The sequence below is a fragment of the Microcaecilia unicolor genome, chromosome 4 (assembly GCF_901765095.1).
Source record: "Microcaecilia unicolor chromosome 4, aMicUni1.1, whole genome shotgun sequence".
NCBI lineage: Eukaryota > Metazoa > Chordata > Amphibia > Gymnophiona > Siphonopidae > Microcaecilia > Microcaecilia unicolor.
The window spans coordinates 926,515-949,931 of record NC_044034.1 but is presented as its reverse complement, the minus strand read 5'-3'; the positions used below and the strand labels follow the sequence as shown (position 1 = coordinate 949,931).

The 23,417-nt window shown below is 45.1% G+C and overlaps 1 protein-coding gene across 1 annotated transcript in view; it reads left to right on the top strand.

The window, feature by feature from the left end:
* Positions 1-23,417, top strand: part of TRIM3 (tripartite motif containing 3) — a 155,123-nt gene that overhangs the window by 72,861 nt on the left and 58,845 nt on the right. The window contains exons 4-7 of the mRNA XM_030199765.1: positions 10,358-10,509; positions 15,970-16,150; positions 18,451-19,174; positions 23,291-23,394. Of these exons, the coding sequence (XP_030055625.1) occupies positions 10,358-10,509; positions 15,970-16,150; positions 18,451-19,174; positions 23,291-23,394 (1,161 nt within the window). The remainder of the gene's footprint in view (positions 1-10,357; positions 10,510-15,969; positions 16,151-18,450; positions 19,175-23,290; positions 23,395-23,417) is intronic.

Genomic DNA, 23,417 nt, shown 5'->3' with positions numbered 1-23,417 from the left:
GTGGAATCAAATGCATTTATTGGAACAATACCCGACGTGGCCACGTTTCGCCCTCAGGCTGCGTCAGGGGTATAAACTATAAAAACAAAACACAAGTATAAAAACATGTATAACCATACGTATTAACAATGTCATAAGCATGATTCAACTAATAAAAGGCAATTATATAAAAAGAGATTCAACATATATAAAACAATCCTTTAAGAGTTCTAAAAAAATATTTATACATGATATCATCTATAAAACAAAATATTTATAATTATCATTAAAATCATACATCACATAAAATTTTTATCAGAACATCTACAATTACTCAAATCACATTTATAACTCTCAATAAAAATGTTAAGATCATACAATTAGAATCAAAACATTTCAATGAAGAGGGGAAGAAATTTCTTTATACATACCTATCAAAAGTGTATGTAAATATATCATACACACTAGTAGTTCCAAAAATCTAGTTCTACACAGATATAAAAACAAAAAATAAAAATATCATCAGACAAGAAGCATATCTAAATGTGCACAAAACTTTTAAAGACTCTAGACATTCTAGTTTCTCCACTGGTATTCTTAACACAAAACCAAAAAAACTCCTTAGAAATAACCAGTCCACATTACTGCTAGAGGCAGGAAACAGGAAACAGTTCACTGAATAAAAGAGTTCTCACAAAAATATAACAACAGAGGAAGCACTGCAAGCACTCAATCTTAAAAACAACATCTAGTACATCTCCACCAGATCACAGCTAGACTCCCTACATATTCCAAAGATGTGCAAGTGTTTGTTTTATTTCTGTTCATCTTGCACATCTTTGGAATATGTAGGGAGTCTAGCTGTGATCTGGTGGAGATGTACTAGATGTTGTTTTTAAGATTGAGTGCTTGCAGTGCTTCCTCTGTTGTTATATTTTTGTGAGAACTCTTTTATTCAGTGAACTGTTTCCTGTTTCCTGCCTCTAGCAGTAATGTGGACTGGTTATTTCTAAGGAGTTTTTTTGGTTTTGTGTTAAGAATACCAGTGGAGAAACTAGAATGTCTAGAGTCTTTTAAAAGTTTTGTGCACATTTAGATATGCTTCTTGTCTGATGATATTTTTATTTTTTGTTTTTATATCTGTGTAGAACTAGATTTTTGGAACTACTAGTGTGTATGATATATTTACATACACTTTTGATAGGTATGTATAAAGAAATTTCTTCCCCTCTTCATTGAAATGTTTTGATTCTAATTGTATGATCTTAACATTTTTTATTGAGAGTTATAAATGTGATTTGAGTAATTGTAGATGTTCTGATAAAAATTTTATGTGATGTATGATTTTAATGATAATTATAAATATTTTGTTTTATAGATGATATCATGTATAAATATTTTTTTAGAACTCTTAAAGGATTGTTTTATATATGTTGAATCTCTTTTTATATAATTGCCTTTTATTAGTTGAATCATGCTTATGACATTGTTAATATGTATGGTTATACATGTTTTTATACTTGTGTTTTGTTTTTATAGTTTATACCCCTGACGCAGCCTGAGGGCGAAACGTGGCCACGTCGGGTATTGTTCCAATAAATGCATTTGATTCCACTGCTTTGTTGTTTTTTATTTACAAACTAACTTCCCGGCCATCGCGCAACCGCGCTACTCAGTTTCTTTACTTCCACACAAGGAGCGACAGCTTTTTCTGTGGCTTCTCTCTTCGCGCCCAGGAAAGAGCCTTCTTCAATTTTGAGGAGCTTTTACTCATTCAGTTTTTGTTTTCATTTAATTCTGTTAAAAAAAAAGTTTTCCCTTTATTTTTTCTTAGTTTTGTTTCCCTCGTAAAGTTTCCTTTCTTTTTCGTAGCGGCCGGATCTCTCCCTTTTTGTGCCTTTTTTTCTTGGCACAATCGAGCCATTTGATTTCACTGCTGTGGTCTTCCCTTCTATGTCATCAAAGACTCCCTGTGGCTTCAAACGTTGTACTCGGTGCAACCGGACCATCTCAGGTACAGATACCCATTCCTGGTGTATTCAGTTCCTTGGGCCCGACTATAGCCCAGCTCGTTGTGCCCTTTGTCCTTCGTATGAAGAAGAGGACACAACTTGCTCGAGAAGCCCAGAGAGAGAAACATTTTGGGGTTTGGTCCGGTCCTTCGGCATCAAGGTCGGCGACATCGACGTCGGGAATGGAGGCAGGCATGGCTGCTAGGAGCAGTGAGGCATCGAGTGGGTCTCCACCTGCCTTGAGGCCTTCTGCTGTACAGACCCTCGGGACCGTCCGTCGTTGGACCCGACCCCGAGGCGATGTGGGGATTCGACGCCATCCTCGTCCGCACTGAGGAGCCTAGGTGAGGTGTATCAAGGGAAGGCTAAGAAGCACCAACACCGTTCCCCTTTGACGCATGGTGCTGGGAGTCCTGGGGTGCCGTGGGATTTGGCACCCGAGAAGTGTTGGCGCCGGGAGGACCGCTCCCCCTCCATACAGGAGGTTCCGGCGCGTCGGCCTGTTTGCAGTCCGGTTCCTGCTCCCGAACCTCAGATGATTCTGCCACCGACTGCGCCACTGGCCCCGCAGCTTTCTCCAATGGCAACTCTCAATGATCGCATTCGGACCTTGCTTCCAGAGCGTCTGGAAGGACTACGCCAATCTGCTTTGGCGTCGGGGGTGCTTCCACCTGCCGTGCCGTCTACTGCAGCTGCGCCTGGCCCTCCACCTGCGGTGTGGTCCAGGAACTCAGTGCCGCTTGCGGTTACGGTATCGGCTGCCACCCAGGTCAACTGCCCATCGACGTCGGTGTAGGAAGCTTCGCCGCAGTCCATGAGGGCGTTGACCCCTCAACATCGCCATCGGGACCATAGGTCTTCGGCTTCAAGGCAGGTACAGTCTCGGAGGTCACTGAGGGAAATGCTTTCCGATACTGAGGAGGAGCACTCGTGGGAGTCAGAGGAAGATCCCAGGTACTTTTCCTCCAATGAGTCCTTTGGGATTCAGTCTGAGCCTTCCCCTGAAAGGAGACGGTCTCCTCCTGAGAACCTCTCCTTTTCATCTTTTGTGCGAAAACGGAATGCAGATGAGCAAATTTGTACCCCAATTTGTATAAATCGTATTGTAATGAGATGCACTACTATTTTCCGATTCCCTTACCGTGGAAACCCTAATGGGAGGTCTGCACCTCTCGTTGGGGCTGCTGTGAGGGAAGGAAAAAAAAAGTGCTCGTCAGGGACGTCCTTCTAAAGTGCCTAACATAGACGTCCTTCACTCACAAAAACAAAATAAGCAGTGCAGGAAGAGAGAGCATCCTCGTAGCCCCGTCTGATTGCTGCTTCCCCTGGAAATCTGGGTAGTTTGGAGGGTTTGTGTGCCTCGGATTCTGCTGTCCCCACACAGGGTGGTGCTGCGAGGGAATCGAAAGGAAAAAAAAAACATCCAAGTGCTCGTCATTGACATCTAACACAAGCTGGACGTCTTCCTGCAGCTTTTGTGATGGGCGTCCTTCTTGGAAGGACTTCTCTGAAGAAAAAAAAAGGACGTCCCTGTTTTTCTTACCTGCCTGAACTGACCACAAGCACAGTTCTCTCAACAGTCCCCTCCAAGGTTGTTTTCAGCTTGCGCCCCCCCCCCCCCCCCCCCCCCCCCACACACACACTTGCAAGATCGGATCATGCGAGGATGTCCAAATCAAAACTTTTTGGATGTCCCTCCCTCCAGGCCTCTCTCAGCCAATCCCAGCGCGTTTAGCTGTTACCAGTATGAGCTAAAAGCGCTGTGATTGGCTGAGAGAGACCTGGAGGGAGGGACGTCCAAAAGTTTTGATTTGGACGTCCTCGCACGTCCCGATCCTGGGGGGGGGGGGGCACAAGCTGAAAACAACCTTGTAGGGGATTGTTGAGAGAGCTGTGCTTGTGGTCAGTTCAGGCAGGTAAGAAAAACAGGGACGTCCTTTTTTTTTTTTTCTTCTTCAGAGAATCCTTCTGATATTTTTTGGATGTCCCTCCTTCCAGGTCTCCCTCAGCCAATCACAGTGCGTTTAGCTGATACTGGTAACAGCTAAACATGCTGTGATTGGCTGAGAGAGACCTGGAGGGAGGGACATCCAAAAAGTTTTGATTTGGACGTCCTCGCACGTTCCGATCCTGGGGGGGGGGCGCAAGCTGAAAACATTGCAGGTAGGAAAAGCACGTCCAAGAAGGACGCCCATCACAAAAGGTGTGCAGGAAGACGTCCAGCTCGTGTTAGACGTCCTTGATGAGCACTTGGATGTTTTTTTTCTTCACAGAAGTCCTTCCTAATTGCCTGATGTAAGCCTGCCTTTAACATGCAAAGCAGTAAACAATGGAAAGAGTAGTAGCACTTAAATTAACTGGTGCTCTTTTCAGGACTCTTTCTCTTCTGAGGTTCAGGCTGCTGACAAGTTTCCTGCTCGTCAGGGACGTCCCTTTTTTTTTGTTTGTTTTTTGCGTGAAGGACGTCTATAAAGGACGTCCTTGGCATGCGCTGAGCAGCCGGCATAACGCTTGGCTGCTCTGCGCATGCTCGACCGGCCGACTGGCTTCCGAGGGAATAGAGAATGCAAGTGAGCTACAACGAGCAGCTCATTTGCTTTCCCTTTCCTTGATGCATTCCCGTTGCGTACCGATTCACTAAGGAATCGGTAAGGGAAGGGCATTAACGATTGTTTTAGTGCACCTTCCCCTGATTCCCAGTATTGGATCCACGGTGAACCTGGGTTAATGAGGTCTCAGTTACCCCATAACTTCATGGTGGTGGACTCCGCCCTCAAAAGATCTAAGAGTTCTAGAGACTATGCCTGAGCGCCCCCAGGCAGAGAAGCTAGGACCTTAGATTCTTTTGGAAGGAAAATGTATCAGGCCGCTATGCTCGCTGCCTGTATTCAGTCTTACCAGCTCTTCACGAGCATCCACTTGCGGAACTCTGTGAGACAGCTGTCTAGTTTGGTCGATGCCCTCCCGCCGGAGCAGGCCGAACCTTTTTGCCAGGTGGTCAGGCAGCAGAAGGCGTGTCGTAAATTCCTGGCCAGGAGCGCTTAAGACACTTCTGATGTAGCATCTAGAATCTCTGCTCAAAGTATAGCGATGTGCAGACTCTCATGGCTGCATGTCTCTGACCTAGACCATTCGGTTCAGTAGCAGATTGCTAATGTTCCTTGCCTGGGGGATAATCTTTTTGGAGAGAAGATTTAGGATCTAGTAGAACAGATCAAGAAGCACACGGATGCTATGGCTTCTGTCTCCTGCCAGGCGCCTTCTGCTCCAACCTCCTCAACTACGAGTTTTTTTGGTGGGCCGTGGAGTGCTCCCTATTTATATTCCAGGCATAGGCACACTCCTGCGTCTCGCCAGCCTACTCAGGCTCAGCCCCTGCTGCTCCCCAGCAAAAACAAAGGATGGGCTTTTGACTGGCTCCAGGAAAGCATAGCCTCAGTAAAAGTGTCCGTGCCAGACGACTTGCCGGTTTGGGTGGAGGTTGATGTTTTTTCACTAAAGGTGGCCTCTCATAATCTCCAACCGATGGGTTCTTCAAATAGTCCGGTTAGGGTACACCCTCAATCTGGAATCCAAACCTCCAAATTGCCCACCGGGAGCTCATTCGTACAGCTCCCAGCACAGGCAGGTACTTGCAGAGGAACTCTTCGCCCTTCTGAAGGCCCATGCGGTCAAACCCGTTCCACTAGGGGATGCAGGGCTGGGATTCTATTCCATATACTTCCTTGTGCAAAAGAAAACAGGGGGGATGTGTCCCATCCTAGACCTAGGGGTCCTGAACAAATTCCTAGTTCGAGAAAAGTTCAGGATGGTTTCCTTGGGCACCCTTCTTCCTATGATTCAGGAAAATAATTGGCTATGCTCTGTGGACTTTAAGCTTACACACACATCCCGATACTTCCAGCTCACAGGAAGTATCTTCGATTTCGCCTGGGAACGCAGCACTTTACCGCGCACTGCCATTTGGCCTAGCGTCTGCTCCCAGGGTATTCACGAAATGCCTAGCAGTAGTCGTAGCGTCGCTAAGCAGACTGGGAGTGCATGTGTGCCCTTATCTAGACAATTGGCTGTTGAAGAGCACCTCAGAGGACGATGCTCGGGAGTCCATGTGGATGACTATTCGGGTGCTGGAACTGCTAGGGTTCATAATAAATTACTCCAAGTCCCATCTCACTCCTGTTCAGAAATTGGAGTTCATTGGAGCACTGCTGGACACAAGGACAGTTCGGGCCTATCTTCCTGAGACATGGGCAGAGAACCTTCTGTCCCTGGTGTCCATGGTTCGAGCGTTTCTGCAAATCACAACTCGGCAGATGTTGAGACTTTTGGGGCACATGGCTTCCACAATTCATGTAACACCCATGGCACGTCTATATATGAGATCTGCTCAGTGGACCCTAGGTTCCCAGTGATATCAAGCTGCGGGGAATCTAGAAGATGTCATCCAGCTGTCCACCGACTTTCGGAATTCTCTTCAATGGTGGACAATCCGATCCAGTTTGACCATGGGACGACCATTCCAAATTCCACATCCACAGAAGGTTCTGACTACGAATGCATCTCTCTTGGGGTGGGGGGCTCATGTAGTTGGGCTTCACACTCAGGGAGCTTGGTTCCCTCAGAAAACAGGTCTTCAGATCAACCTCCTGGAGCTCCGAGTGATCTGGAGCGCTTTAAAGGCTTTCAGAGATGGGCTGTCCAACCAAATTATCTTAATTCAAATGGACAATCAGGTTGCGATGTACTACGACAACAAACAGGGGGCACCGGGTCTCTCCCTGTGTGTCGAGAGGCTATCCAGATGTGGCTTTGGGTGTGCCGTCACGGCATGTTTCTCCAAGCCACTTTTCTGGTGGGTGTAAACAGTCTGGCCGACAGACTGAGCAGGGTAATGCAACCTCACGAGTGGTCACTGAATATGGGTGTTGCCCGCAAGATCTTCCGAGCGTGGGGCACCCCCTTGGTGGATCTTTTTGCCACTCAAATCAACCACAAGGTCCCTCAGTTCTTTTCCAGGCTTCAGGCCCATGACAGACTAGCGTCAGATGCCTTTTTCCTATATTGGGGAACAGGCCTTCTGTATGCATATTCTCCCATACCTCTGGTGGGAAAGACTTTGCTGAAACTCAAGCAAGACCGCGGAACCGTGATCCAGATTGCACCCTACTGGCCGCGTCAGATTTGGTTCCCTCTTCTTCTGGAATTGTCCTCCAAAGAACCGTGGAGATTGTTTTTTGACCCTCATCACCCAAGACAAAGGGTCGCTTCTACATCCCAACCTCCAGTCTCTGGCTCTCACGGCCTAGATGTTGAGAGCCTAGAATTCATTTCCTTAGGTCTTTCGGAGGGTGTCTCCCGAGTCTTGCTTCCAGGAAAAATTCCACTAAGAGGTGTTACTCTTTCAAATGGAGAAGGTTTGCCGTCTGGTGTGACAGCAAGGCCGTAGATCCTCTTCCTTGTCCTACATAGACCTTGTTTGAATACCTTCTACACTTATCAGCGTCTGGTCGCAAGACCAACTTCGTAAGGGTTCACCTTAGTGCAATTAGTGCATATCATCAACGGGTAGAAGGTAGCCGTATCTCTGGACAGCCTTTAGTTGTTCGCTTCATGAGAGGTTTGCTTTTCTCAAAGCCCCCTATTAAACCTTCACCAGTGTCATGGGATCTCAACTTCATTCTCACCCAGCTGATGAAAGCTCCTTTTGAGCCACTGAATTCCTGCCATCTAAAGTACTTGACCTGGAAGGTCGTTTTCTTGGTGGCTGTTACTTCAGCTCGTAGGGTCAGTGATCTTCAAGCCTTAGTAGTGGATGCACCTTATACTAAGTTTCATCACAACAGAGTAGTCCTTCGCACACATGCACCCTAAGTTCCTGTTGAAGGTGGAAAAGATGGTTGAGGGGAGATATGATAGAGGTCTATAAAATAATGAGTGAAGTGGAACGGGTAGACGTGAAGTGTCTGTTTATACTTTCCAAAAATACTAGGACTAGGGGGCATGCGATGAAGCTACAAAGTAGTAAATTTAAAACAAATCGGAGACATTTTTCTTCAATCAACGTGTAATTCAATTCTGGAACTCTTTGCCAGAAAATGTGGTAAAGGCGGTTAGCTTAGCAGAGTTTAAAAATGGTTTGGACGGCTTCCTAAAGGAAAAGTCCATAGACCATTATTAAATTGGACTTGGGGAAAATATTTCTGGGATAAGCAGCATAAAATGTTTTGTACCTTTTTTGGGATCTTGCCAGTATCTGTGACCTGGATTGGCCACTGTTGGAAACAGGATGCTGGGCTTGATGGACCTTTGGTCTGTCCCAGTATGGCAATACTTATATACTTATGTGGTGTCGAGTTCCATCTGAACCAGTCCATTGTCTTGCCAACATTTTTTCCTCGTCCTCATTCCCACCCTGACGAAAGCAGCTTGCACACCTTGGACTGCAAGAGAGCATTGGCCTTTTACGTGGAACGGACGAAGCCCTTCAGACAGTCCTCCCAGTTGTTTGTTGCTTTTGATCCCAACAGGAGGGGAGTCACCATCGGAAAACGCACAATCTTCAATTGGCTAGCTGATTGTATATTCTTCGTTTATACCCAAGCTGGGCTGACTCTGGAGGGCCATGTCACGGCTCATAATGTTAGAGCCATGGCTGCGTTGGTGGCTTATTTAAAGTCAGCCTCCATTGAAGAGATTTGCAAAGCTGCAACGTTGTTTTCAGTCCACACATTCACATCACACTACTGCCTTGAGCAGGATACCCGACGCAACAGTCAGTTTGGGCAGTCAGTGCTGCAGAATCTGTTTGGGGTGTAGAATCCAACTTCACCCACCTAGGCCCGTTTTATTCTGTTCCAGGCTGCACTCTCATCTATTATGTATATAGTTTCAGGTTAATCTACGTTTTGTCCTCGCTGTTGCGAGGCTCAATTAACCAATGTTTATTGTTTTGGGTGAGCCTGGATGCTAGGGATACCCCATGTGTGAGAATAATTCAGTCTGCTTGTCCTCGGTGAAAGTGAAGATACTTACCTGTAGCAGGTATTCTCTGAGGACAGCAGGCTGATTATTCTCACAATCCTGCCCACCTCCCCTTGGAGTTGTTTATTTCTTTATGCTTTGTGACTTAACTGAGTAGCACAGTCGTGCGACGGGCGGGAAGTCAGTCCGCGCATGCGTGGCGCGGTGCTGCATGCACGCCAGAAGGCTCTAGTAAATTTTTTTTTGCTATGTTTTTATGCCGATTGCCGTGCCGATACGGATTGTCGACCCATGTGTGAGAATAATCAGCCTGCCGTCTTCGGAGAATACCTGCTACAGGTAAGTATCTTCGCTTTTTCTGAAAATTACCCACAATCCTGTGGGGAAAAACCCCAAAATATAGGAGGATCAACCATGCATGTACTTTTACCTGTGTAAAAATGTTCATTTCGTTCAGAGGTAGTGTTAGATTGGTGGATCAATATGCATAAGTTCTGCATTTACAAAACTACTCGTGAAGTTTTTCATGGAAATGGTACCTGTCCCAAAAGCAGGTGCAAATCTGTTCAGTACTGAATTTGCATTTAAAGCACAGGCATGGGGGAGAGGAATTCTTCCATTCACTTTGCTGTCACTGACCAGCTCCTGCTTTTGATTTCCCCCTCTCTCTTATATCTGCCTTTGTTTCCCACAGCATTAGCAGCAAGCTTGAGGTGAAAATTCAGCATAGGGTTTGCCTGTCTACCTTTTGCGCACTGTTGAGTCATGTGGTGCCTTTTGGTTTCCACAGTGATGGGAAACTTGTAGAAAAGGGCCTATCAGAGTGTGAAGACAGGCAGGCCATGTGTTGAATTTTCACTTTAAGCTCACTTTTTCTGCTGCAGGAGCAGCATAGGAAAACAAAGGGTGAGCCCCAATGGAAGCATAGCAGCAGTGCTCCGAAGCCTATCAAAACTGGGTGCCAAGGCAGCTGCCTATGTTGCCTGTGCCTGAATCTGTGTGGGGCAGTTATGATTTTACCTTCCTTTTTAAGAACTGGTGCAGAACCCACAAGTAAAGAACTGTACCAATACTGGTTATTTTGAAAATTGACTTGTTAGAGGCTTGGCATTAGATCCAGTCTTTGAAAGCTTATCACGGAGGGGTCAGATGTCAGCTCCCATGGGTCAGGGTGAAATCATTCTGGGTCACAAGTTAGATATGATTCTATGATCTAGTAATATGGGTCAGCCCACAGGGATCAGTTTACATCAGACTGCACTCAGTTCAGTTCAGGATCAGATCAAAGTTTATAGAGCAGATCATCTACTGTAGATGTGAGCACATATAGTCACCTTGAGGTCAGGTCTTCAGGTTTAATAGTCAATTCTTTGTTTTCTTCTCAGATGATGGAATTTTATTGTGGCTCTTGCGAGACTGCCATGTGTCACGAATGCACGGAGGGTGAGCATCGGGATCATGTTACAGTACCACTGAAGGATGTGGTAGAGCAGCACAAGGCCTCACTCAAAAATCAGCTGGATGCAATAAAAAGCAGGTGAGAAGAAATGGTACCATTTATGAGGAAGGAACATTTTTTAATCTGTGAGGGTGGAACGTGGTGGGAGCTACGCTTGAGAGAGGGGCATGAACTGGGTGGAGGGATGGAGGAAGTACTATCTACATAGTAACATAGTAAATAACGGCAGATAAAGACCTGTACGGTCCATCCAGTCTGCCCAAGAAGATAAACTCATTTTACATGGTATGTGATACTTTTTTTTTTTAATTTTTTTATTTTTAATGCATTTAAATTTTTTACAAGTCATATACATACTTGAACAAGCAATACGGAGCTTAAATTATAAACACAATTATATTTTTATAAGAAAAACTTTTTCCCCCCTCTTTAGACCACTATAGAGAAGGCCACATGAAAGAAATTACATGGAGAAATATAAGGAAAACATTAAACAATATAGCTTAGCACACATCTATCCAAACTAATTATACCCGATTAGTTGGTTCTAGCCAGCAACCAATTTCTTCATTTTTATAAATTCACTAAGATGTTCAGGCTGAAAAAAAATATATTTTATCCCCAAAAATTTAATCACACATTTACAAGGATAGTTAAGATAGAATAACGCTCCCAGAGCCAAGGATTCAGCCCTAAGAGCTAGAAAAGCTCTCCTTCTCTCCTGGGTTGATCTAGTTACATCTGGAAACATCCAAATCTTTTTACCCAGGAAGAGTGTCTTTGAGTTTCTAAAATATAGGCGTTTGATTGCCTCCAGGTCTTGTTCAAATACAAACATCACTATCAAAGTCATCCTTTCAGATTCCTCGGAAATAGAAGCCTCTAGGAAATCAGTCAAATTCAAAGTATCTTTATGTACTCTTAGTGGGTCAGAAACCTCCGGAGATTGTAAATCTTTCTTTGGTAGAATATAGTAAATTTTACTTATAGGCGGAAAAGTTTCTGGGGAATAATGTAAAATCTCCATTAAGTATTTCTTAAATGCATCCAGAGGACTGACTCCCACAGACTTTGGAAAATTCAAAAAACGTAGAGTTAATCTGCGCTGAAAATTTTCTATTTGTTCTGTTTTCCGGTGAATAGAGGTTCTATCTTTGATTGTAGTTATATTAAACTCCTGAAGAGTTTTCAATTCTAATTTTAAATCTTTAACCTGCGAACCAAGTTCTTGTTTTATATTTTCCATATTTATAGAAAGTGAATCAACTTTACTCACAAGAGATGAAACTTCTTTGGTTGAATTGACCACTGACATGTCCAAACGCTGGAGAGTTTCCCAAATTCTCTCCAGCGTCACCGTCCCGGTTCTAATGATTGAAGCACTTGGCTGAGGAAGGGGAACATTCTCTCCCTTCCCTCCGTCGGTAATCGCCACCTCCACTCCTCGCTCCAAGGGCCCCTGCAAAACCACTTCCGGTCCCGGGAACCCTGTCTGAGGGTAGCGTCCTTCGGGCTGGGGCGGTGGGTCGAGTTCCGGAGGCGATAAGGTGACGTCGGGTCCAAAGCTCCGTTGGTCTCCTCCCAATGGGGCAGCTGGACTGCCTCCGGATTTCGGGGTAGATGTAGTCGTGGTGTATCGCTCCATTGTTTGTTGCCGAACGGGCTGTCTGGGCAGCGAGGACTCGCCCCTGACAGAACCTTTTCGCTTTGTATGCGGCATACTTAGAAGAAAAAGTGTTTTAGCGAACTAAACTCTGGAGTTCTCAACCCACGATCTTACGTGCCGCCATCTTGTCACGTGACCAATCCGTATGTGATACTTTATACCTGAGTTTGATTTGTCCTTGCCTTTCTCAGGGCAAAAACCATAGAAGTCTGCCCGGCACTCTTCTTGTACTAAGTTCTGAAGCTAACATCGAAGCCTCTTAAAATTTACACTCCAGCCCATCCCTATCTATTCAGTCATGATCAGGGCGTAGACCATAGAAGTCTGCCTAGCTCCTGTTTTGTTTCCTAATTACTGGCATCGCCACCCAGTCTCCTCTACGATTCCATGGAACCATTCCTTCTAAACAGGATTCCTTTGTGTTTATCCCACGCATGCTTGAATTCCATTACCATTTTCATCTCCACCACCTCCCGTGGGAGGGTATTCCATGTATCCATCACCCTCTCCGTGAAAAAATACTTCCTGACATTACTCCTGAGTCTGCCCCCTTCAACCTCAATTCATGTCCTCTAGTTCTACCACCTTCCCGTCTCCAGAAAAGGTTTGTTTGCAGATTAATATCTTTCAAATATTTGAATGTCTGTATCATGTTACCCCTGTTTCTCCTTTCCTCCAAGGTATACATGTTCAGGTCGGCAAGTCTCTCCTCGTACGGTTTGCAATGCAAATCCCATACCATTTTTGTAGCTTTTAACCGCTTCCAGTCTTTTTACATCTTTAGCAAGATACGGCCTCCAAAACTGAACACAGTACTCCAAGTGGGGCCTCACCAACAACTTGTAAAGGGGCATCAACTCCTCTTTTCTTCTGCTGGTTATACCCCTCTCTATGCAGCCTAGCATCCTTATGGCCACAGCCATCGCCTTGTCACATTGTTTCTTCACCTTTAGATCCTCAGACACCAACACCCCAAGGTTTGTCTCCTGAGTCGAGCTTACTAAACTCTCCCCTCCTACTCGGTATCTCTCTTTTAGGTTTCTGCACCCCAAGTGTATCACTCTACACTTCTTGGCATTAAATTTTAACTTCACAATATATTATAAACGTACTCCTGATAAGATACAAATAGTTTATTATTGACAATCAATGTGTCATACATACCCACGCTACATACAAAACTGGTGTCTAAAGAACTCACTCAATCATGCCTTTCACTTCACCATCCAACCCCTCGCCTATGAGAATACTTAATTACACAAATATTTATTTTTGTTACATTTGTACCCTGCGCTTTCCCACTCATGGCAGGCTCAGTGCGGCTTACATGGGGCAATGGAGGGTTAAGTGACTTGCCCAGAGTCACAAGGAGCTGCCTGTGCCTGAAGTGGGACTCGAACTCAGTTCCTCAGTTCCCCAGGACCAAAGTCCGCCACCCTAACCACTAGGCCACTCCTCCACTCCACACAAATAGTCCCAATTTCCAGCAGCAATGTTCTCTATGTATCCACTCAATGCCTTGTGCCAGTTCCCTGTATATTGTGTCCGCCAGACCCTTGACCATTCTTCTAATGTTTGGAGATCGCGTCCATTGTTTCGAACATTTTAATATCTTTATTAATTATTTATATTATACACTTCAGAAGACATAATATTGAAATTTGCAATAAACATTAGTGGAGGAGTGGCCTAGTGGTTAGGGTGGTGGACTTTGGTCCTGGGGAACTGAGTTCGATTCCCACTTCAGGCACAGGCAGCTCCTTGTGACTCTGGGCAAGTCACTTAACCCTCCATTGCCCCATGTAAGCCGCATTGAGCCTGCCATGAGTGGGAAACTGCGGGGTACAAATGTAACAAAAATAAAATAAAAATAAATAAAAGAAACAAATTAATCCTTATTTCCATAAGTTGAAGTAAATATTCTTCTATCAACCTTAATATGAAGTTAGAATTTAGAGATCCAAGAAAAAGGAAATCAAATTATATATAGTTATTAAGTTAAGGGATACGTTCTTAACCCAATCGCTTTTCCCAAGTTATCTTAAACAGTGTGCATTTGATACTCATACTACTACATTTACATTCACTGTTTGCTTTGCAATCAGAAATTCCTTCAATTGTTTGGGTTCAAAAAAATTGAAAAGTCTTAGATTGGTATAATATTTTACATAGGCAAGGAAATCTAAGTACAAAATTAGCACCGAGCCAAAGTTCTCTGACACAAAGTCAAAAAAGCCTTGCATCGTTTCTGTGTCTCTCTCGACAAATCCGGATACATTCTAACTTTGAACCCAAAAATTCTGAATCTAATTTTCTGAAGAAAAGTCTCAAAACAACATCTCTGTCCGTTTCCAGAGCAAATGTTACCACAGCAGTTGTTCGCTGAGTAATTACATCCAGAGACGATTCGAGGAAAGATGTTAAATTCATATTATCTATCTTTTGTGCATTAGGCATATCATTGGTAACTCTAGTATTAATCTGAAAATATTGTACTCTCACCAAAGGGGGCAATGAATCTCGTGACATTTCCAAAACTTCAATTAAATATTTTTTAAACATCTCTATTGGTGAAATTAAAGGAGACCTTGGGAAATTAGTCAGTCTCAGGTTACCCCTCCTTGACTGGTTTTCCAGGTACTCCATCTTACGAATAGTAAAGTTCTTTTCTTTAATTGAGGCTTGGGTTACAGTCTCCAAATTATTTACTCTTTCTTCAATTCGCTTTACCTCTGAGGATTGGCAGGTGTTTATTTGTTCCTGGATTAGGACAGCCTCCGATAGCGTTTTAATTTTCACAGAATTTTCCAAAATAAGTGATTTTAAAGAAGCATGCAAAGTGTAGTTTAAGTCCCAAAGTGACTCCATTGTCACTACTGCTGGTTTACTTTGGAGTGCTTGGCTTAAAGTCTGTTATTTTAAGTGGGTAATTAGAAAACACATTTCCTACCATTGCACTCGCCAGCAGTTCTTCTGACAAAGGTGTGCTCCCTCTCTGCAAACTCCTCTCTTCCTCTTTGGGTGGACGAACTGCAGGCACTGCTTCTTTGTTTTCACTTCCCGGCTGTGGGGGAGCTGCACGCACGACGGGGCTTAGGGAAACCCCGTCTGCACTGTCGGCCGATCCTGACAGATTGGCTCTGATCTTCGGGGAAGAAGCTGCAGAGGGTCCCGTCGTCACTCCGAACCTTTCAAGCGTTGTTTGCTGCTGGGAGTGGGCTCCGGCTGGGACAGAGGATAAGTCCTGAACTTTCCCACGCCTTTTCCCCATCTTTAGCCTCAAAAGCAGTGTCATTACTGTATTAGGTTTCCAAGAAAACACGGGGCTAACCTGCCTAGAGTTCCAGTTACGATCCGAAAGAGCAGTGTTATGTCAGCTGCTGGCTTCTAAGAAAGCATTGCAATAATTTTCATTGAACAACCAATAAAAAACCCTCAAATTTCAATGAATATGAGGAAGCCAGATCTATTTGACAGTGGTTTCTCTAGAGTTAGAGTTTGTATGATTATTAGAACATTTGGTAGTAAGGGATGGAAGGGCAACCCTGGTGATGTGTTTAATGTTAGTCTTGTAGGCATCATAGAAGATGGCTAGGCTTTATCTGATCTACCTGTGGAGTTCCTGTAAACAATTAATTTTAACAGATTTAGGTCATGTTTGGGGCTGATATGGAAGGCAGTGATAGGAAAGGTATTGAAAGTTCAGGTAAAAGACATGGGAGAAAGAGTTCGTATTGGGTTATGTATGAGAATTTATATGCCCATTACCCAAAGTGGAAGAATCTCAGTTGGATAGAGTTGATGAACTAGTTTGTCCTTTTTCTATCAACATTAACTGTATTAAGTGTTTGTGTCCCTGTCTTGGCTCACAGACTCCCTCAGCTTTCCTCTGCCATCCTGCGTGTCACTGACATTAGTCAGCAGTTAATGGAGCGGAAGAATGATGCGGTGTCTGAGATCAGCAGTACTTTCGAAGAGCTAGAGAAAGCTCTGTACCAACGCAAGAGCAGCCTCATACATGACTTAGAGGTCATCTGTGGAGCCAAACAAAAGGTAGGTGTATGTATATAGGTAGAGTCAAGCAAAATGAATAGATATGGGCCCCAAATGTAAAGGGAGAAGGGTATCTCTGAAACTAAGCAAAAAGTATGTGTGTATAGGGGTGGATGGGTGTGTGTTGAACTAGTGTCAAGGATTGGTCATTGTACTGTAGCATTGGGAAATGTCCTGGATGGTTTTTATTTGTGGGAATACTTTAGGGTTTACCTTTGGGTCTTCGAGAGAGCTCAATCCAAGTCTATTTGTGTTATACAGAGCTGAAAGGGAGTTTTCCTCAAGTGATAGGCGGCAGGGAAATCTAAAGAGGGGAAGAGCGTGAAGACACAAGAAATGAAGGTAAACTGGTTAAAAGTTAGGAAGCAGAGAATAAGTCTAAATGATCAGTTTCCCCAGTGGAGAAAGGTTAATAATGGAGTACTCCATGCTCCGGAACCGGTGCGTTTATAAATGATCTCGGAGAGCAAGTGAGGTGATCAAATTTGCCCCATTTGGTTGCCCAGTCTTCCAGTTTCCTAAGGTTTTCCTGCACTTTTTCACAGTTCACATGTGTTTTAACAACTTTATATAGTTTTGTGTCATCTTCAAGTGTAATCACCTCACTTGTTGTTCCGATTTCCTGATCATTTATAAATATGTTAAATAGCACCAGTCCCAGTACAGATCCCTGAGGCACTCCACTATTTACCCTTTTCCATTGAGAAAAATAGCCATCTAACCCTACCCTCTGTTTTCTGTCCAATAACCAATTCCTAATCCACAACAGAACATTGCCTCCTATCCCATGACTCTTTAATTTTCTCAAGAGTCTCTCATGAGGAGCTTTGTCAAAAGCTTTCTGTAAATCTAGATACACTGCATCAGCTGGCTCACCTTTATCGACATGCTGAAGAGTGGGAGGTGTGGCATTCAGTGCTACTGAGGAAAGAGAAGGCCATTGCATTTGTGCTTGTGGGAGAAGGAGAGAAGTGATAGCGCTGCTGTAGGAGTGGAGATAGAAGGAAGAGCTGTGGTCCTGCATTAGTGCCAGAGGGAGGAAGAAGTATTGGACACTGCTGCAGTTCTGAACCAGTGCTGAGAGGAAACATGGAGGGGGGAGTGTCTGATACAGCTGCTGAGGGAGGGGAGCTGCAGTGGAAGGAGGGTCAGAAGGAGGTGAGTTGTAAGACACACGGGATGCAATGGTGGTGAGGATGACATAACTAGAAGGGAGCTGGGAAGACGTTACTCCATCCCACTACCTTCTCAGAGCTGTTTGGTAAAAGAGGATTGTGGAGGGAGAACTCCTGGTGAGATGTGAAAGGGGTAGAACCAGTAAAAGTAGTTGTGGGGACCATGGAACAGAGCAGCAGCAGCAGGGATGTGGTTAAAGTGGGGGCATAGGAAGGGAAAGTGGGACAGCAGGAGTCAGTGTTAAGGGCCCTGAATTCAAGAGAGCTTGGGACAAGTACATAGGATCTCTAAGGAAGTGATGAGGAGAGTAGATGACATGGATGGCAAACTGGATAGGCCATATGGTCTTTATCTGTTTCTATTATTGGTAGCATTCAATGTTGCTACTATTTGGGTTTCTGTCAGGTACTTGTGACCTGGATTGGCCACTGTTGGAAACAGGATACTGGGCTGGATAGCTGTTCTTATGAGTTTACAGTGGTTATGAGTGCATATATTCAGGCGTGTGTGTGTTCAGGGGCTTGTATGCTCCCTCTCAGGCGTATACTTTTGTGTTAAATGGATACACATGTGCCCTCAGGAGCATGCGTACACATGCCTATATAATTTTGTGTGTATAGTAGGAGGACTAAAAATCTTCTTTAGACATTCCTCTTGCTCCCTCCCTCAGCAAATTTTCTACCCCGGGGATGTAGAGGAGCTTTCCTTTCTAAGATAATTTCCCCTTCTGGTCTGTTTGGCTCTCTTCCTTTCCAGCATATTTGGCCATTTTATCTTTTCTTCCCATCTCTGTGCCCATCTTATTGTGGCCCTCACTTCCATGCTTTGGATACTCTCATCTCCTTTCCTTTATTCAATTCTTATTCTTAATTCCCCTCTCCTCCTTTGCCTGTCTTTAATCTCACTCTCTCCATTTTTTTCTTCCCTGCTCTTTTTCTCCTACTGCCTTTTCTTTCTACCTCTTTATCTCACACATCTCTCCATTTTTCCTTTTTTCATCCTTTCCATTACTTTCCCCTTCTGTCTCCAACCCTTCCTATTTTTTCACACCCATCCTCTGATCCGTTGTCTCCTTCTCTTTTCCATCCCTATCTTATAATCCTCTTTCGTCTTTCCTGTGCCAGGTCTTGCAAGCACAGCTGGACTGTCTGCTTCAGGGCCAGGAGAACATTCAGAGCAGCTGCAGCTTCACGGAGCAGGCACTGGATCATGGCACAGAGACAGAAGTGCTACTGGTAAAGAAGCAAATGAGTGACCGTTTGAGTGAGCTGGCCAGTCGTGCCTTTCCTGAGTATCCACATGAGAATGACCAGCTGGACTACATTGTGGAGACAGACAGCGTGCGCAAGTCCATCCAGAATTTGGGTGTTCTGATCACCACTAGTGCTGTGGCACACGAGACCGTGGTGACAGGGGAGGGCCTGCGCCATGTCCTGGTGGGCCAGCAGACCTCTGTCACCATCACCACTAAGGACAAGGATGGTGAGCTGGTCAAGACGGGTAATGCCCTCATCCAGGCAGAGATCACGGCGCCTGACGGTGGCTTTGTGGAGGGTGAGGTTCTGGATAACAAGAATGGGACCTATGAGCTGCTGTACACACTGAGGCAAGAGGGGGACTTCCAGCTCTCCATCCGACTCTATGACCAGCCTCTCAGGGGCAGCCCCTTTCGTGTACGTGCCGTTAAGCCATCTGATGTGCCTCCCTCACCTGATGATGTGAAGAGAAGGGTGAAGTCTCCCAGCAGTGGACACATCCGGCAAAAGGCAGTCAGGCGACCCTCCAGCATGTACAGCACTAGCAAGAAGAAGGAGAATCCCATTGAGGATGAACTGATTTTCAGAGTTGGTATGTTGGGGCAAATGCCATGTGGGGTGAGGAAGCCTGATTCAGGAGAGAGGTAACCCAGGGAGCAAATGATTATCCAGAGTTAAGAAAGTACAGTGGGCTTTACTGTTCCTTCCTCACAGCTAAAGATCCTTTGTGGTCATTTCAGGCTTTACCCCTAACTCCCCCCACAGCTAAGGATCCCTCTGTGTATATTTCAGTTCCCCCCCCCCCCCCACCCCATTGCCCCCTACAGCTAAATATCCTCTCTGGCCAATATTCAGCCAGTGGTGGACATTGTTTTCTTAAAAAGCTGATCATCACCGGCTAGATTAGCCCCGATATTTTGTGCCAGACCAGGTCCAGGCACCTGCACGAAATATCAGGGGGTAAAATTGATAGGGATGGCCACCAGAGTCTATGCGGGTCCCAGGTGATATTCAGCTGGGGTCAACATAAAATAGTTATGCAGGCCCTGGCTGAATATTGGCCGGGACCCGCATAACTATATTTTACCTTTAAAGAAACCCCAATCCCACTCTTGGCCTCCTCTCCTCAGTCCACGAAGAATCAAATCTGTCCTCCTCAGCCCATGAAGAATCAAAGCTCTCCTCCCCCTCCGCGCTCCCCACCTGAATTTCTTCACTTGTCCCTTTCTCATGAAACTGCATTTAGTTATCTAGGACCAAAGTTATGGAATGATCTTCCCGCTTCGTTTAGAATTGATATGCCTCTCCAGTCCTTTAAGGTGCTTCTGAAGACCTTTCTTTTTTCTTCAGCTTTTCCTCCTTCATAAATGTTTTTGTGCCCTCCCTTATTCTTTTTTTTCCCCTTCCCCTCCTTATTTTCTTTTGCACCACCCTCAGTTTCAGAACTAGAAGAATTGATTTTTAATGTTGTAAATCATTTAGTTGCCTGTATAGGCTCAATTTGCAGTATATCAAATGCCTGAAAGCCTACCTGTATCCCTGGTGATCTTAGCGGGAGCAGGATCCAAGGTGGTTTTGCTCATGCCCCCACTAGAACTACCAGGGATACAGGTAGACCTGGAAGGGGTTAAAGGTTGGGGGCTTGTTCTGTAGGGAGGGCTTTGATTCTTGCAGACTGGGAGGGAAGGAGGTAAGAAAGGGGGGGGGGGCTTTTTTTTTTAAATCAGGAGGGGGGAATCATGACTTCTTCAAAGGTAAAGAATAGTTATGTGTGTGCCGGCCAATATTCAATGCTGGCAATTGCATAGCTAAACAGGCAGAATTAGGACAGCTTTTGAGCTGTCCTAAATTTGCACGCTTAGCTGTGCAGGTGCTGGCAATCGGTACTACCGGCTCCACCCAAATGCCTTCCCCTGTACCTTCCCTAACCTGCCCATGTTTTTAATGGATGTTCAGAGGCAAAATTCAGTGGCACTGCCCGGTTTAGTGCTGCTGAATATTAGGGGGGAGGTGGCCAGAGGCAATTCTCAGGATCTGCTGCCCTTATCCCAGGCTTTACCCCTCACTTCCTCCACAACTCGGGTTCCTTTGTCCTTATCACAGGCTTTACTCCTCAATTTCTCCACATCTCTGGTTCCTCTGTCCTTATCCCAGGCTTTACCCCTCACTTCCTCCACAACTCGGGTTCCTCTGTCCTTATCCCAGGCTTTACTCCTCACTTCCTCCACAACTCGGGTTCCTCTGTCCTTATCACAGGCTTTACTCCTCACTTCCTCCACAACTCGGGTTCCTCTGTCCTTATCACAGGCTTTACACCTCACTTCCTCCACAGCTCGGGATCCTCTGTCCTTATCACAGGCTTTACTCCTCACTTCCTCCACATTTTGGGATCCTCTGTCCTTATCACAGGCTTTACACCTCACTTCCTCCACATCGCGGGATCCTCTGTCCTTATCACAGGCTTTACACCTCACTTCCTCCACAGCTCGGGATCCTCTGTCCTTATCCCAAGCTTTGTCTCTCACTTCCTCTCCTCCCCCAGTTTGCATTCCCCCCCCCCCCCCAACAGCTAAGGATTCTCTGTGCTTATCCCAGGCTTTACTCCTCCTTCCAAGGATCCTCTGTACTTATTTCAAGCTTTACTGCTCACTCCCCCACAGCTAAAGATCTTCTGTTCTTTTTCCGGATTTTATCCCTCACCATGGCAACAGTGGTGGAGATTAAAGCAATAAGTTGAAGATTGAATGGAATAAGCCAGTGGTTCCCAAAGCTTTTCAGTTCACGGTGCCCTTAGTGTCCAAATAATTTTTCATCCCCCCCCCCCCCCCCCCCCCCCGCCACACATTTCTTTTCCCCCAAGCCACACATTTTTTCTCAGGCTCTCAGGTCTCTCCTCCCCCTGCCAGCAATTTCCTCTCGGGTCACCCCCCCTCCCCCCCAACCCACCCAGCCACACGTTTCTCTAGGACAAAATAAATCTCATGTAGCATCTCTCCCTCTTTCACCCCTCTCCATGCAGCATCTCCCCATCCACCCCTATGTCCAACAATTCTCTCTCCCCCCCCCCCCCCCCCCCCCCCCAAGAAGGAAAGCTTTCTGCTTCAGTGGGTCCACAGCAGGGATTCACACATGCTGCCTGCCTACCCCAGGAACTGGGAGCGGCAGGCAATGTGTGGTAATGGCTACTGCTGTTGTGCTGCATTATAGAGTAGGCCCCAGTACTGATCTCTGAGGCACTCCATTACGTACCTTTTATCATCTGTCTGTTCCAAACCAGTCCACCACTGTAGTAGAGGTATTCTCGTAGGACACCAGGATGTATATTCTTTCATATCCTGCCCACCTCCCCTTGGAGTTGAATTCTATAAGCTGTGCATATTAGACCGACCAGACCCATTTGACAGTGGGGAGGCGGGAAGACTTGAATATGCCTAGAGCAATGCTTTCAAAAGGTTCTGGAAAATATAGGAAATGATACTGTGTGGACTCTGTTGGATGGCATCACTCAACTGTAAGAATGTACACCTTGCTGCCATTGGAGAACAGCTGCTACATGTAAGTAACTGTCTTTTTGGGCAACAGCCACACTGATATTGCTTGTTATTTTTATGTTATTACAGAACCTGGAAAGGGCAGGAGAGCTGGGGGTGAAATAAGTGGGATCTGGTGTGCATATCTACTAGAGTACAAAGGAGAATGATTGAACCTGTTCCAAATAAGGTGACATAGTCTTATAAGCTAAAACATAGAAACAATCCACAAAAATAACTAAGAAATACCAACAAGTGAAAAATAAAGTTAAAGGAAGGAAAAGCTTCAAAGATGCTCAAACCCTGTTGGGTTACAAAGAGCTGTAGTGATCTAAACAGATCACGTCTTCATCATTAGCAAAAACCTTCCAAGAGCTCGATGTCCGATGCTCGGTAGTGCTCAAAAGTACTCAAAATTAATTTTTAATATTTTATAAGAATTAATAGAATTTGATAGAGCAACTTATCTTAGAGCTCTTAAACTTGGAGACAACTTCAGTTGGATGTCATAAAAATGATGACTTGCCCCCGGGCCAACGATGGCCAGCGTTTTGTAAAAACTGCATCAGAGTCCAGATGGCAAGTATGTTAGAAAAAAGCACATCCAACGAGTTATCCAAAGCATACACGCCATAGTCTTATAAACCATCATTCTCCACAGGTCACAGGTGAGACATATCCTTCAAGTTGTACTTGTGACTTGGACTGGCCACTGATGGACCTTGATCTGACCCAGAATGGCTTTTTATTATGCTTGTGTGTAACTGGGCAGATTTAATGGGTCAATTGGTTTTTTCTGATATTGTCTATGTAAGTGTGTTCCCTTCATCAGGTGGAAGCTTGTAACTCTCCAAGGGGTGGTGTATTTGAATCTATGGCTGGCTGTCTTATATCCTGTAAACCTTTGTATAAGAGCCCTCTGAGACTGGCTTTTAGCCTGGTGTCAGTGCTGTGCACTGTTTTGGGGAGGGACTTGGGTTTGATTGCTAGCTTACAAATGACCAGGCTGAGTTTGGAGGGAGTACTGAATAGTGGAAAAATCCCTGAGTGGTTGGCAATGAAAATTCTTAAAAACTAGGATCCTGACCTGGTATCCATTGAGCTGAAAGCCCAAAAGAAACAGAAGGAAATTGCCTGGTCTTCTCCCGAAAAAAAAAAAGTTGTCTCTCTTTCCTCAGGATCCCGTGGACGGGAAAAAGGAGAATTCACCAACCTGCAGGGTATCTCTGCCTCAGGCAATAACAGGATCGTGGCTGCAGACAGTAATAACCAATGTATCCAGGTACTGACCCTGTCTTACAACAT